At 36.6% G+C, this 12,267-nt stretch overlaps 2 protein-coding genes across 2 annotated transcripts; one reads left to right on the top strand and one right to left on the bottom strand.

Annotated features, from left to right (window-relative positions):
* Positions 1-2,511: 2,511 nt before the first annotated feature.
* gjb7 (gap junction protein beta 7) lies at positions 2,512-6,791 on the bottom strand. Its single transcript, XM_084737893.1, has 2 exons — positions 6,533-6,791; positions 2,512-3,415 (listed from the first exon to the last, which is right to left on the bottom strand). The coding sequence occupies exon 2, from the start codon at positions 3,398-3,400 to the stop codon at positions 2,612-2,614; it is 789 nt and encodes a 262-aa protein (XP_084594019.1). The 5' UTR covers positions 3,401-3,415; positions 6,533-6,791; the 3' UTR covers positions 2,512-2,611.
* Positions 6,792-9,270: 2,479 nt separating this feature from the next.
* smim8 (small integral membrane protein 8) lies at positions 9,271-11,370 on the top strand. The gene is made up of 2 exons (XM_084737800.1): positions 9,271-9,534; positions 11,175-11,370. The coding sequence occupies exons 1-2, from the start codon at positions 9,406-9,408 to the stop codon at positions 11,331-11,333; spliced, it is 288 nt and encodes a 95-aa protein (XP_084593926.1). The 5' UTR covers positions 9,271-9,405; the 3' UTR covers positions 11,334-11,370.
* Positions 11,371-12,267: the final 897 nt, after the last annotated feature.

Here is a 12,267-nt window from a genome sequence, read left to right as displayed (position 1 = left end):
TTAGCTGGCCTAAAGCAGCCTTTCCCAAACTTAAGAATGCAACCACCCAGTTTGAAATCTGAAAATCTTCTGCAGCCTGCCTAAACCTTTAATCACAACTCTTTTATTAGTTCTTATTTTATTATCACCTTTTGCAGAAAAAATAATCAAATGTTTTGTGGCAGTTTCAGACTTATGAACTTGACACCATTTTATTAACTTTTCATGACCTCTCAAAGGCCACCTGTAGCTTCATGGCCCATCAGTGAGCCACACCCCACACTTTGGGAATCACTGGCCTAAAGAAATAAAATCAGTTGGAGAGCCTAATTGCTTTTTTCCTTTTGCTCAAGCCTCACGTGCCGCTCTGCACATGTGACTACACATTATGAAGCATGAAACTTTGTTGCACTTTGTTACAACTTTGTTGTATTCTATCATGAAACATAATCTAGGTTTTGTTTAGTGATATTAAGAATTAATCAGTGATTTATGTCCATGAAGAATTTAACTGATTAAAAATATTAATTGATAATGAATCAATAGTCTAAAAATGGCAATAATTACATATGATTTGACATTGTTTTGACTGGTGGAGTCATTTGTCGAATAATGAAACTCACTAAAAAGTTTTCTAGTATTAATGATTCATCTATTAATTGATTTGGTAAGAAAAATGCACAAAAGTTGCATTTCTAGTTTGGTTAACAGCACAATAACATCTGATTTAAAATGTAATGTGCCTAATCATTTTGAACATATATAAATGTCATTTACCTCTTCTACAAGGTGGTGGGAAAACTTTAAAACACACCTTGAAAATGCTTGGAAAGTGCTTGATTTTGACTTTGGAAAAGGTGCAGGAGCCCTGTTACATAGCAGAGAAGCTGTTAAATGGGGTGTTCACCATGAGAAACATCGAGAAACAAGAGCAGGTTTAGTTTAAGATGTACATATGAATTTATTATTGCACTATGCATGTTTACAAGCAAAACAGGCAGGTCAAGGTCGTAAACAGTTGTACAAAGTTGGTAAAAATAGATTAACTCATCTTAAATTTGATTCTTATTTAAATTAAAAAATATATATATCTCATACTTCATACATACCTACTGATCAGTGCTAACTGTTGCTGGAGACAATAAGAGTTGAAGTTTGTTCATCCTGTCATGGAAACCATCAGTGTTGCTAAGTGATAGAACAAACTGGAACCATGCTGTGGTTCAGAGTGACAGAGGCAGTTTTAAACAATAGTTTAATTTGACTTTTAACGGCATTAAACATTACTGAATGAATTGAAATTAAAATTGATATCTGCATTGGTGTTGTGTTGTTATGTGATTGGCTGTCAAACAGACTTTAGAAAAAGGAAACTGAAAGAAAACTACTAGGATGGGGGAAAAAAGCAGTAATCTTTCTTGGACAGGAACATTGTTTACTAAATTTGTCTCACCTGTGCTTTTCCTGTCACAAGACCAAAATATTTTCCATGAAAATGTATATCACAAGCAATTTGTTTAAGATAAAGTCTTGAAGTATTTAACAAAATCAGTACGGCACTCCCATAAAGTTTGGGGATTCATTCATCACATATTCTTTTAAAGGAATGGTCAAAATCTAAGTGATATTCTGACTAAGTGCTTTGTATTCAAACTCCAAAAACACTGGACCCTTTCCATGATGCATTTAAATCATGTCGTGACACTCTAACCTGGTTAACACTCAAACTTGCAAAAAATATAGTGTAAAAAATTGTAGTCTCCAAGTCCAACCTGAGATAATGCTGATGACATCACTATTTCATTTGTAAGAAAAAAGTGTAACTACATGTTTTTCATCAGTAACTTGACTGGTCATTAATATCTGTGGTGTGTGTTCACACTAATAAATGATATGTCAGCTTGCCATAGATTTTCTCAAATTTGTGTCATGGCAATAGAAATAAAACATTTCATTTCTGTTAACTGATAACTGTTCAATAAAAATAGGCACTGATAAATTTGTTTACAAATGAATTTATTAAGCTATAAATAAAAAGACTAAATTACAAAGTAATTAATTATTTAATAGTCATTTATCTTCTTTTAGCCTTTTCATTTAGCCTTTTTGTGACACTTTGGGCCTTGTGCCAGTAAAACAAGCTCTCTGATTGGTTAGAGAGCCACACCCTTAAGTGTCATGGAGAAGCTAAATGACTCACCGCCACCGGCAAAATTTAGAGGAAGGGCTGTGATGCACATTTTGGTTGATGAAATTTTAAACTTTTTTTCCCTAATTCTGCGTATAGTCTAAAGATTTTTACAATTGAAGAGTTTAAGAACCACTTTAGCATTATCACACATTCATTAAGACACTTGTCATTAAAAAAACATTGCCTTATTTTGCCGAGTACAGTCTGGACTGCCTTTATTTGAAAATTGCCCTGACATGACCTTGTTATGATTTGGCCCTATACAAATAAAATTTATTAACATTAAAAGTAATTAATGATGCTTGTGGTCCTTCATACAATTGCACCACTAAATCTTGTTTTTGCACAAACTGTCCCTTGTGAGCAGAGTCCATGTCAGTTTGTCAGATAAGCAAGAACTTCCTTGTGGTTTCACTTTGAGCTGGAAACACGAGCTCTCTGTCAGGACTGGACGGGCTGGTTTTGAGCTGTGGGTGCAGGCTGTGTGGGACTGTCCACTCTGCTGACTGGAGTCTCGGCGGAGGCAAACCTGTTCACAATGGGAGTAGGCGGCCGGCAGTGGCTGAAAGCCTTGTCCTTCACAGGGATGTACCTCTTGGTGAAAGATTTCCAAAGCCGCTTCCACAAGATGTAAAAGAACTCCACAAAGTTGAGAGTGATGCACAGGATGGAGGTGCAGCCCATGATGTAGAGGAAGATTTTCTTCTCTGTGGCTTTGGCAATGAAGCAGTCCACCGTGTTGGGACAGGGACTCTCGCTGCACTGAAGCTTGATAGGCACGTCGAAGCCATTGAAGAGGAAGTAGAAGGCGAGCAGGGACCCCACCTCAAAGGCCGTCTTGAAGACCAGGCTGAGGGTGTAGGTGCAGAACAGACCTCCATCAATGCTCTTTTTGTCCTCGTACAGTTTCTGCTTGTGCTTGGCCTCCCGGTGCTCCCTGTAGGCCACGTGCAGGGCCACCAGCAGGGACGGGGTGGACACCATGATGAGCTGCAGGGCCCAGAGACGCACCTGCGAGATGGGGAAGAAGTGGTCGAAGCAGGCGTTCTCGCAGCCGGGCTGCCGGGTGTTGCACACAAAGTCCTTCTGCTCGTCCTTCCACACCTGCTCGGCTGCCGCCACGTACACCAAGATCCTGAAGAGGAAGACCACGGAGAGCCAGATGCGCCCAATCACAGTAGAATACTTGTTCACCCCACTGAGGATGTTCTCCAAAAAGCCCCAGTTCATCTTCTTTTGCGTGTTCTGTCAGGAAACAAACCAACAGTTCAGTGGAACTGACCTTATGGCTCCATTCCATTCTGAGAGAAATTCAACAGTTCAAAATCTGTGAATAATCACTAGAATAATGACTGGTTAAGATTTAGATCTGCTGTTGACTGTTGATCTAATTGGTTGAATACAGCCTGTGATAGACGATGATAAACAGATGGTTCATCCAATCACCTGCTAAGTATTTATGGAAAGTCCCTGCCCTTTTCAAACACATTTCTAAATGGTTCTGTGCAACAAATCATCCAGCACGTCAGGTCAGCGAAAACGATAAAAACATCTCTCAACAGGTTACGACTCTGCCAGCTTAAGGGGAGCCGTTCATTTCCATTTATCGCACGTTATGTTTTAGTTAATTTTAAGATTGTGCCTTTTTAAAATCCAAACTAACCTTTTAAAACACAAACTAACTGATCGAGGCAGCAGTAGTCTAGTTGCTAATGGAGTCTGGTTGGTTTGGACAGAGTGTCATGTGGCTCATGCAGTGGCAGTTCCCTGTCAGAAAAGGAAAGGAAAGCAATAGTGAAAGTATAGCTATACTGATTTTAGGTGTCTAAAATACTTTTTTTTTTTTTGCTGTTGACCCTGTCCACAGCTTCCTGAAGAAAAAGTTCTAATCCACCATGTACCTGTAATAATACAGGTCTTGTCTTCAGGCCCATGTTATTTCTGCTTCAGCTGAACAAACAAATTTGCAAAGATTCTAATTACCACAAACCAGCAGCAGGTTACAAATTCAGCCTGAGGCCATGTACAGACTGGAGCTGGTGTCAGAATGTTTCCAGTGGCAACACTTCCTCATCAGGTCACAGAACATGGCTGCAGCTGGTAGGCTGGTAATAATAAGTCATTTAATGACCTGAAATGTAGGCATGGTACAATAATATCATGTATTATTTACCACAGTATCTGATACCGAATGAAAAATAAAACTGAATTAGAAATTAGAGAGAAATTAGAGTTTTATAGGCTGAGTGATGTGAAGGAATATTAAGTTCCAGTGGGTATTTTTCTCTCTCAAACAAGTAAAAGTCAATCAAACTATGGATTATTTTAAATTAGATGCAGTCTTCAGAATGAAAGAGCACCCAAAGATCAGTGACATAAAGTTTAAACAAAGTTAATGTTGAGGGAATAAATCTCTCATGAATAAAATAATCCTGCTAGTCTTTATTAGGATGTGTTTATTCAGTTCATCAAAAAATTATTATATTATGGTATAAATATGCTCAACATTTTTATTCAGTCAAATTTGTGGGACAGTTCTAAAAGTAGTCCAAGAGTAGGGAGGCACGTAGATTCTGGAATAATGGCTATTATTTATTTATTTATTTATTTATTTATTACTTTTTTTAAATTATGCACTGTGAAAATAAACTATTTGTTTTAACTTAAAAAACAGTCCAGTTGGTGTCCAGGCTGCCTTAAAGCCTCTGTACACCCACATGTGTTTTCAGGTAACTTGTCTGATAGGACCTGTGCTCAGGACTGTGTGGGAGTGTAAATGGCAACTGATTGACATCTTCCTGAGCCTCCTGTTATCTTCATTATACGTGTTAGGCTAAGACAAATCACACCTTTATCGTTCTTTTTGGTAGATGAGATTTGTGATCTAATGTATTCCCATCGAAGCTCCACCCACCTTCAACCTGAGCAGAGGTCTATTCAGCTGGGAAAACTGAAAACTGTGGGTGAACGGAGGCTTTAAAATTTTTAAGTTGACTGAATTTGAAAAGACAAGTTGAATATTGTAATGATTCAAAACAAATAATATTTTCTAGTCCAATAAACTTGATATAACTGAGTTCATGTTCAGCTAAAGATATCAGATTGAACCAACAAGTCTTCAGTCACACATTTATAATTAATAAATTAATTCATTAAATTTTAACCTGTTGTTGTTGTGGAAACAAACAACCATGACTTATCTTAAAGTTTATTATAGACACACACCAAGTTTCCATCACATCTGTTTTTCTGTTTTCTTCAAACTTCAAAAAGTTTTAACTCTCACACAAAGCATTCTGGGAAGCCTGCTAATAGTCTGATCATGTTTCTTAACAAACTTAATTTCATGAGTTGACTGAACTCTGTACAGTACATTCAAGTCAAAAGACTTCAAGTTAGAAGTTTACAGGTTCTGAGGTGATCAGAAAATAAATTCCAGACATTTTAAGTAGAATTAACTTGAATAAATAAAACTGATATATTTACATTAGGTTAACGAGAAAAGATGAGTTGATTCCTCTAAATCCCTGTGTGATTTTTTTTTTTTTACAGTGTGACTACAAACAATGCAGCTATAGATATCCACAATCCAACCTGAAAACGTGATTTGTGTTCTTTAAAGGGACAGTTCACCTTAAAATCAAAAATATATACTTTTCCTCTGGGCTGTAGTGCCTTTTATCCATCTTTTGTTTTAGTTTTAGAGATGCCTGGAAGTAAATGGCACGTGGCCTGCGGTGCTTAGAGCTAAAAAAATAAATAAATAAATAAAAAATACATCTGAAAAATTCAAATCCAGGGTCTCTTTCCAGAAATCATAACCTGGTTACTCAAGATAATCAACAGATCTTGTTGTGAGCAGTTTAAAGTAGGAACTATTTTCTTTCTAGTAGAAGAGAAAGTAGTTCTGGTAGATTCTACTGCAGTTTCCATCACGTTTCCTTCAAACTTTTTCAATTTTAAGTTAAATTAACTTGAATAAATAAAACTAACATATTTATATTAAGTTAACAAGAAAAGATAAATCCCTTTGTGATTTTTTTTACAGTGTGACTACAAACAATGCAACTGTAGACATCAACAAAAGTATGATGGATATCTGTAGGAATGAGTTTTTATTTTGAAGATCTGACCTGTAACAACTGAAAAGTAATTGGATATGTGGATATTTTTTATTAAAAGCCTGATGAACATGAATGTAAAAGTGATATTATTTGTCCAACAGAGAATGACGTAGATATCTGAACACATATCCAGTCTAGCTATTAAATGTTAAAACTGTCTGATATCTCATCCTACCAAAAGGTCAAAACATTCCTAAAATAAAAACTGAATAGATTTTGGTCAAATAGAGGAACTTACCTGTGGTGTGACAGAGAGGAACAGCAGGTTGATGTCCGGGCTTTTCTGTGTGTCCTCTGCTACACACACACACCTGCAGGGCACAGTTCTGTGCCACGCCTTATCCCGTACTCATCTCAATACAAACATCTATGTATGGTATCAGCTGAATCACGCACACACACACACACACACACGCTTTCTGTTTTGTTTCTAACAGACACAGGTGAGTTACCAGAAAGCGTGTGACTGGGAGCCTTATCCTCCACATCACCTGTTCTACATGCATGTATGAAGTGAAGCGTGTGTGTGTGTGTGTGTGTGTGTGTACTCAGACAACACTACCATGGAGCTGCCTAATGCAAATAATACCTGCTGCTGTCTTGTTGAGGCTCAGTGTGGGGGAGGAGAACATTGAAAGAACCTCAGATACACACAGTATCACCTGCTCTCCCACCTGGACTGACAGACACATGTAAGTTTGATGAGAGGCAGATCAGATGACACAGCTGATAAATAATAAATGTCACCTCAGGCATGTCGTCCTACTGCCCGTCCTCTTTTCTATCAGGTTATTGTCTGCACCAAAATCCCTTTAACTGTTCACGTCATGGAATATCACTGCTGCTATGAGATAATGCCATGTTATTCTATAGTAGTTACCGTAATGTTATTCAGTATGTGTATGATGCAAAACTAGAGCTTATCTGTCAACATCAGTCATGAATCAGAAGTAAACTATTCTAGCCACTGGAGTGTACCTAGCTAAACAGTACATTTGGGCAAAATGAGGTAAACAGAGATGGTTGCCAAATCACCATCAAAGACATGAGCTCCCCTGGAAACATGGTTAGTGTGTTTTAAAGGGACAGCTCACTCCAAAATTAAAAATACATATTTATTTTCCTCTGGCCTGTAGTGCCATTTATCCATCTTTTGGTGTGAGCTGCAGAGTTTCGGAGATGCCCTCTCACCTGGAACTAAATGGCACGTGGCTTGTGGTGCTCAAAGCTCCAAAATCATAAGTTTGAAAAATTCAAAACCGGTGTCTCTTTTCAGAAATCATGACCCGGTTGCTCAAAATAATCCACAGATCTTGTGAGCAGTTTCATGTTAGGAACTATTTTCTTTCTAGTAGAAGAGAAAGTAGTTCCAGTAGATTCTACTGCAGGAAGAAAGTAGTTCTTACATGAAACTGCTCACAACAAGGTCTGTGGAATAACCAAGTCATGATTTTTTTTCAGATGTTTTTCTTTTTTTGGTGCTTTGAGCACCACAAGCTGAGTCCCATCTAGTTCCATTATATTGGAAATAAGACAGACACTTACGGCCGATATCTCTAAATCTCTGCAACTCACAGCAAAAAAAAAAAAAAAAAAAAAAAAATGCAATTTTGATTTTGAGGTGAACTGTCCCTTTAAACCAGGGTATAAACTACAAGGGCACCAGGGAGGAAAAAAAGAAAAAGAAAACCTTTCTGGAGCCACAACTGTTAAAGTCTCTATTTTCTCCAGAGCCTTTTCTTTTTTTTTATTTATTTAGCATCAATATTTAAATAAATAAATACAAATGATGTATGTTGATTTATAGCTTAGACTGTTTTACATTTGGAGAAAGTAAGAATCACTGCAACCATGATAAATGAAAATTGAAATGAAAAAATCATTTATTTCCATATAATTTTTTGTCATAACCACAGGGAGCCAAATTTATACTCCAGTACAAATTTGATATATTTTTCTTTTCATGCTACTTTATACTTTGACTCCACTACATTTATTTGACAGCATCAGTCACTAGTTACTTAACAAATTGAGATTTATACACACAAAACATATTTAGAGTTCATAAAATATGATGTTTTGTCATAAAATAAAAACTGCCCAACAGTTCATGCAAGCACAGCTGAAATAAATAGTCAATGACAAAAATCTATTGGCAACAAATAAGTAATTTTGTTTGTTTTGATTATTTTAATGATCTTGATTTAATCTTAATTTATTTCTAGTAATTTTGAGGTTAGGACTGTTGACCGCATGGTGAACATGTCACTTTTGCATCTTGCTCATTGTGATGGTGTTTTTTTACTGTTTTCAGAATTGTTACAAACCAAACAATCAGTTGATTAACAGAGAAATAATCAGCAGATTAATCTGCAATAACAAATAATCATTGCAGGCCTATACAAAATAGTCCAAAATTAGCTCCACCACTCATTTAATGAGATTTGATAGAATCGTACAAATGGCACAGAGAACATTTTACTGCACTGACTACTTTTATTTTTAACATTTAAGTGCATTTTCCTGGTTAGATTTACATACTTTTACTTAAACAATATTTTCAGGACTTTGACATGTTACAGAATATTTTCATATTGTGGTATTTAGTATGTAAAGGTTATGTTCTTGAGTTCATACTAATATATCTTTCTCACAGCCCCCATATTGATATAAAATAGTGGGATAAACACAGGTTTTACCAATGATACTTATTAAGGTCCTGTTCCACTTAATGTGGCAGAGCCTTTTCAGTGAGCCAACATGCACACCGGCAGCACTCTGACTCTGTTTGAGCTGAATGGAACGGGACCTTTAATTAGTATCATTGGTAACAGCTGTGGTTACACTAGTATTTCATGTCAAAATGGCTGCTGTGTATAAGGTCTACTAGCCACTGTGTAAACAGTGGTGGGGTTTCCCGCTCAGGGCCACAGGGGGCGCTGTGACTTTTCAAATGGTCTTCACTCTCCTCTTTTCTACCAACTCGTCGTCTTTGACTTTGAAACATGGCTGCGTTGTTGGAGGCAGTGTAGCATTAGCTGTCTATTTTTCGAGCTCTCTTGTCATATATTTTGTCCGAAGAGGTGTCGTGCGCAGGTTTGACCGGCGGACATGTCCGATAAAGAGGCCGGTAAAGGGAAGGAGGGTCCTGGGGAGAAAGGCTACAGGACACCCGGGTTGAGGGGCGCACAGACCACCACACTGTTCCGAGCTGTCAACCCTGAACTCTTCATCAAACCTGTAAGACTCACACACACACACACACACACACACACACACACACACACACACACACACACACTGTCACCCTGAAAAGCAATAACAAACATGTCGCTCGAGAATTAGCTTAGCAATTAGCTTCTACATGGCTAGCTACAGTGGTGGGAGAAGTACTTCTACATAAATAAAAGTTACTGCCGTGTAAAAGTAGTCTGTTAAAAGAAAAGTCCCGCATTCAAAATCCTGCTGATTAAAAGTGCAAAAGAATTATCATCAAAACATACTTAAAAGTATTAAAAGTACTTACTTTGCAGAATGGCTTATTTCAGAATAAATATCATAGACACATTAATGTTTTTTTCACGTGTTGTAGCTGGTCAAAAGTGAAGCTCATTTTAAACATTTATTATATGCTACTGTGTAGCATAATCTATAATTATTAGGGCTGCAACTCGCCGTTATTTAAGTAGTTGATTAATCGGTCTATTATTTTATTGATTAATTGTTTACTAGTTGTTTGCCTACAAAATGTGTGAAAATGTTGATCAGTGTTTACCAAAGACCATGATGACGTCCTCAGATGTCTTGTTTTGTCCACACTTAAAAGACATTCAGTTTACTATAAGAGAGGAGTAAAGAAACCTCAAAATATTAACTTTTAAGAAGCTGAAATCAGTTATTTTTTTTCTTAAAAAAAAACCTCAAACTGGTTAATCAGTTATTAAAATAGTTGCCGATTAATTTAATAACTTATTAGTAATCGATTCATTGATTAATCATTGCAGCTCCAATAATAATAATGCATAAAAAAAACTGTATTACTTGATCTGTATTTTGTGTTATTAATTGCAGAGCAATGGCTTAAACAACAGAAGTAAAAAGTACAATATTTCCCTTCAAGAAACAGAAGTAGAGTAGAATAACATGCAAAACTGTACTGAAGTAACTTAAGTACTTCCCTAAATGTACTTATCCATCACTGCATAACTAAGATAGTGTGGAGGGTGGAATGTCTCCCGATGTATCAGTAAATCAACTTTGTGATTCTGTCTTTAAATGATGGTTTAACTTTTAAATTGATGCATAAAGTACTTGTAATGTGTTTTTCTATGATGTCCTATCATCATAGGATAGCAACCCTCAACTACAGCGGGAGTGGGAGACAGTATATGTCACATAGAAGTGTTATACATCATTTGAAAGCTGGAATCTAAAGATTAATATGAGATGCAGCTCAGCACTGAGTGTCAAGCTTTTCTTGTCAGAAATCTGGTAAATAACATTGTGTTTTCTTTAGGCACTATTCATAATTTTAAAGTTTATAGGGGCTTAGAACATTTTGACAGAAGTATATGATGACCATTCCCATGATACCCTATCATGACTCATAAGTTGTTGCAGCAAATTTTTGGGTTGATACCATTCATTATACAGATTTAATGCAAAATTTAACAAATTTTGGCCACTCAAGAATGAACAAAAATGGTCAAAAATTCCTCATAAATCCCACAATAAGACAATAAGTCCCCTGTGATTTGGGATCAGAAACTGATGACATTCCCCCTCACTGGAGAATCTAATCTATCTTATTTACATGATTAATTATTTGGCTCTCATAGAATGAGGTTGACAGTTGAACATGACACTATGTTGTTTTTCAGAATAAACCAGTGATGGCGTTTGGGCTGGTGACCATCACCTTGTGTGTGGCCTACCTGGGCTACATGCACGCCATGAAAGAGAACGACCAGCAGCTGTACGAGGCCATCGACAGTGAAGGAGAGAGATACATGAGGAGGAAGAGTTCCAAATGGGACTGACGGACTGTGTGTGTGTGTGTGTGTGTGTGTGTGTTTATTCTAACCTGGCTGGATTGAAACAAGGATACATGTCAGGTTTTCTGTAAATGCTGTCATTAAACTGTGATTTAAGTATAACTTCCTGCTGGGCTTTCTCCAATCTGTAAATTTAACGACATTTACACACAAGATCAAACTGAACTGAACATCAACTGTACGTCATCTTGAGAGAGTTTCTCAGTATTTTGAGATGCCATCAATACCCATCCAGACCTTCAGTTCAGATTTTCTTACCTGCATTTCCCCACAGCTGGAAATTCTTGAAAACACTTGAATTTCAGTGTAGTGTTTCAAGGTGTGGATTTTGGAGCTTGAAACTTATTTCATTACTTTCCCAACAAGTCACTCTCTGACTGAAAAGTTCAGCTTTTAGATAAAGAAATAAAAATAAGTCAGAGAGCCGAGCTGCTTTTGCACAAAATGAAGATGACTCTACTTGACACTTGCTTTCCACTCTGTGCTTGTGCATACACTGAAAATGAAAAATCTAAAATTCATTGATTCATTCATTTAGTTATTTGTATAGTAATTATTTAAATGATCACTTTGTTGACTCAGTCAGGTTATATAAGATGACAAATCCATTTACAGACATGTGACACATTTTGAAACATGAAATTTTGTTGTGTTTTCCTTTATCAGCCTTCTGTATAATGCTGTCATGAAAGACAATTTTTGTTGTTCATAACACAATAGCATCTGATTTATTGTGATGAAAAATGGGAACTAATCATTTTGAGCATTTATATGTAATATGTATATAAAATTTGCTGTAAGATGCTTGAAATGCTTGAAAATGCACCTTGAAAAGTGCTCTAATCTAACTTTGGTAGGGATGTTTATACTATTGTTGAAATTCTGGTAGTGTGCCAACTCTGTCTCTATGTTTAAGTCT

The sequence above is a fragment of the Lutjanus erythropterus genome, chromosome 15 (genome assembly GCF_056507025.1).
Source record: "Lutjanus erythropterus isolate fLutEry1 chromosome 15, fLutEry1.hap2, whole genome shotgun sequence".
NCBI classification, from domain to species: domain Eukaryota; kingdom Metazoa; phylum Chordata; class Actinopteri; order Lutjaniformes; family Lutjanidae; genus Lutjanus; species Lutjanus erythropterus.
Note: the sequence above shows the minus strand (reverse complement) of the source record. Positions and strands in the feature narration are given on the sequence as shown.

Bases quoted from the DNA above. Each gene is read 5' to 3' on its own strand.
- gjb7 (XM_084737893.1), bottom strand. From the start codon at position 3,400: ATGAACTGGGGCTTTTTGGAGAACATCCTCAGTGGGGTGAACAAGTAT.
- smim8 (XM_084737800.1), top strand. From the start codon at position 9,406: ATGTCCGATAAAGAGGCCGGTAAAGGGAAGGAGGGTCCTGGGGAGAAA. The intron at 9,535-11,174 runs GTAAGACTCACA...GTTGTTTTTCAG, and splicing joins CTGAACTCTTCATCAAACCT to AATAAACCAGTGATGGCGTT.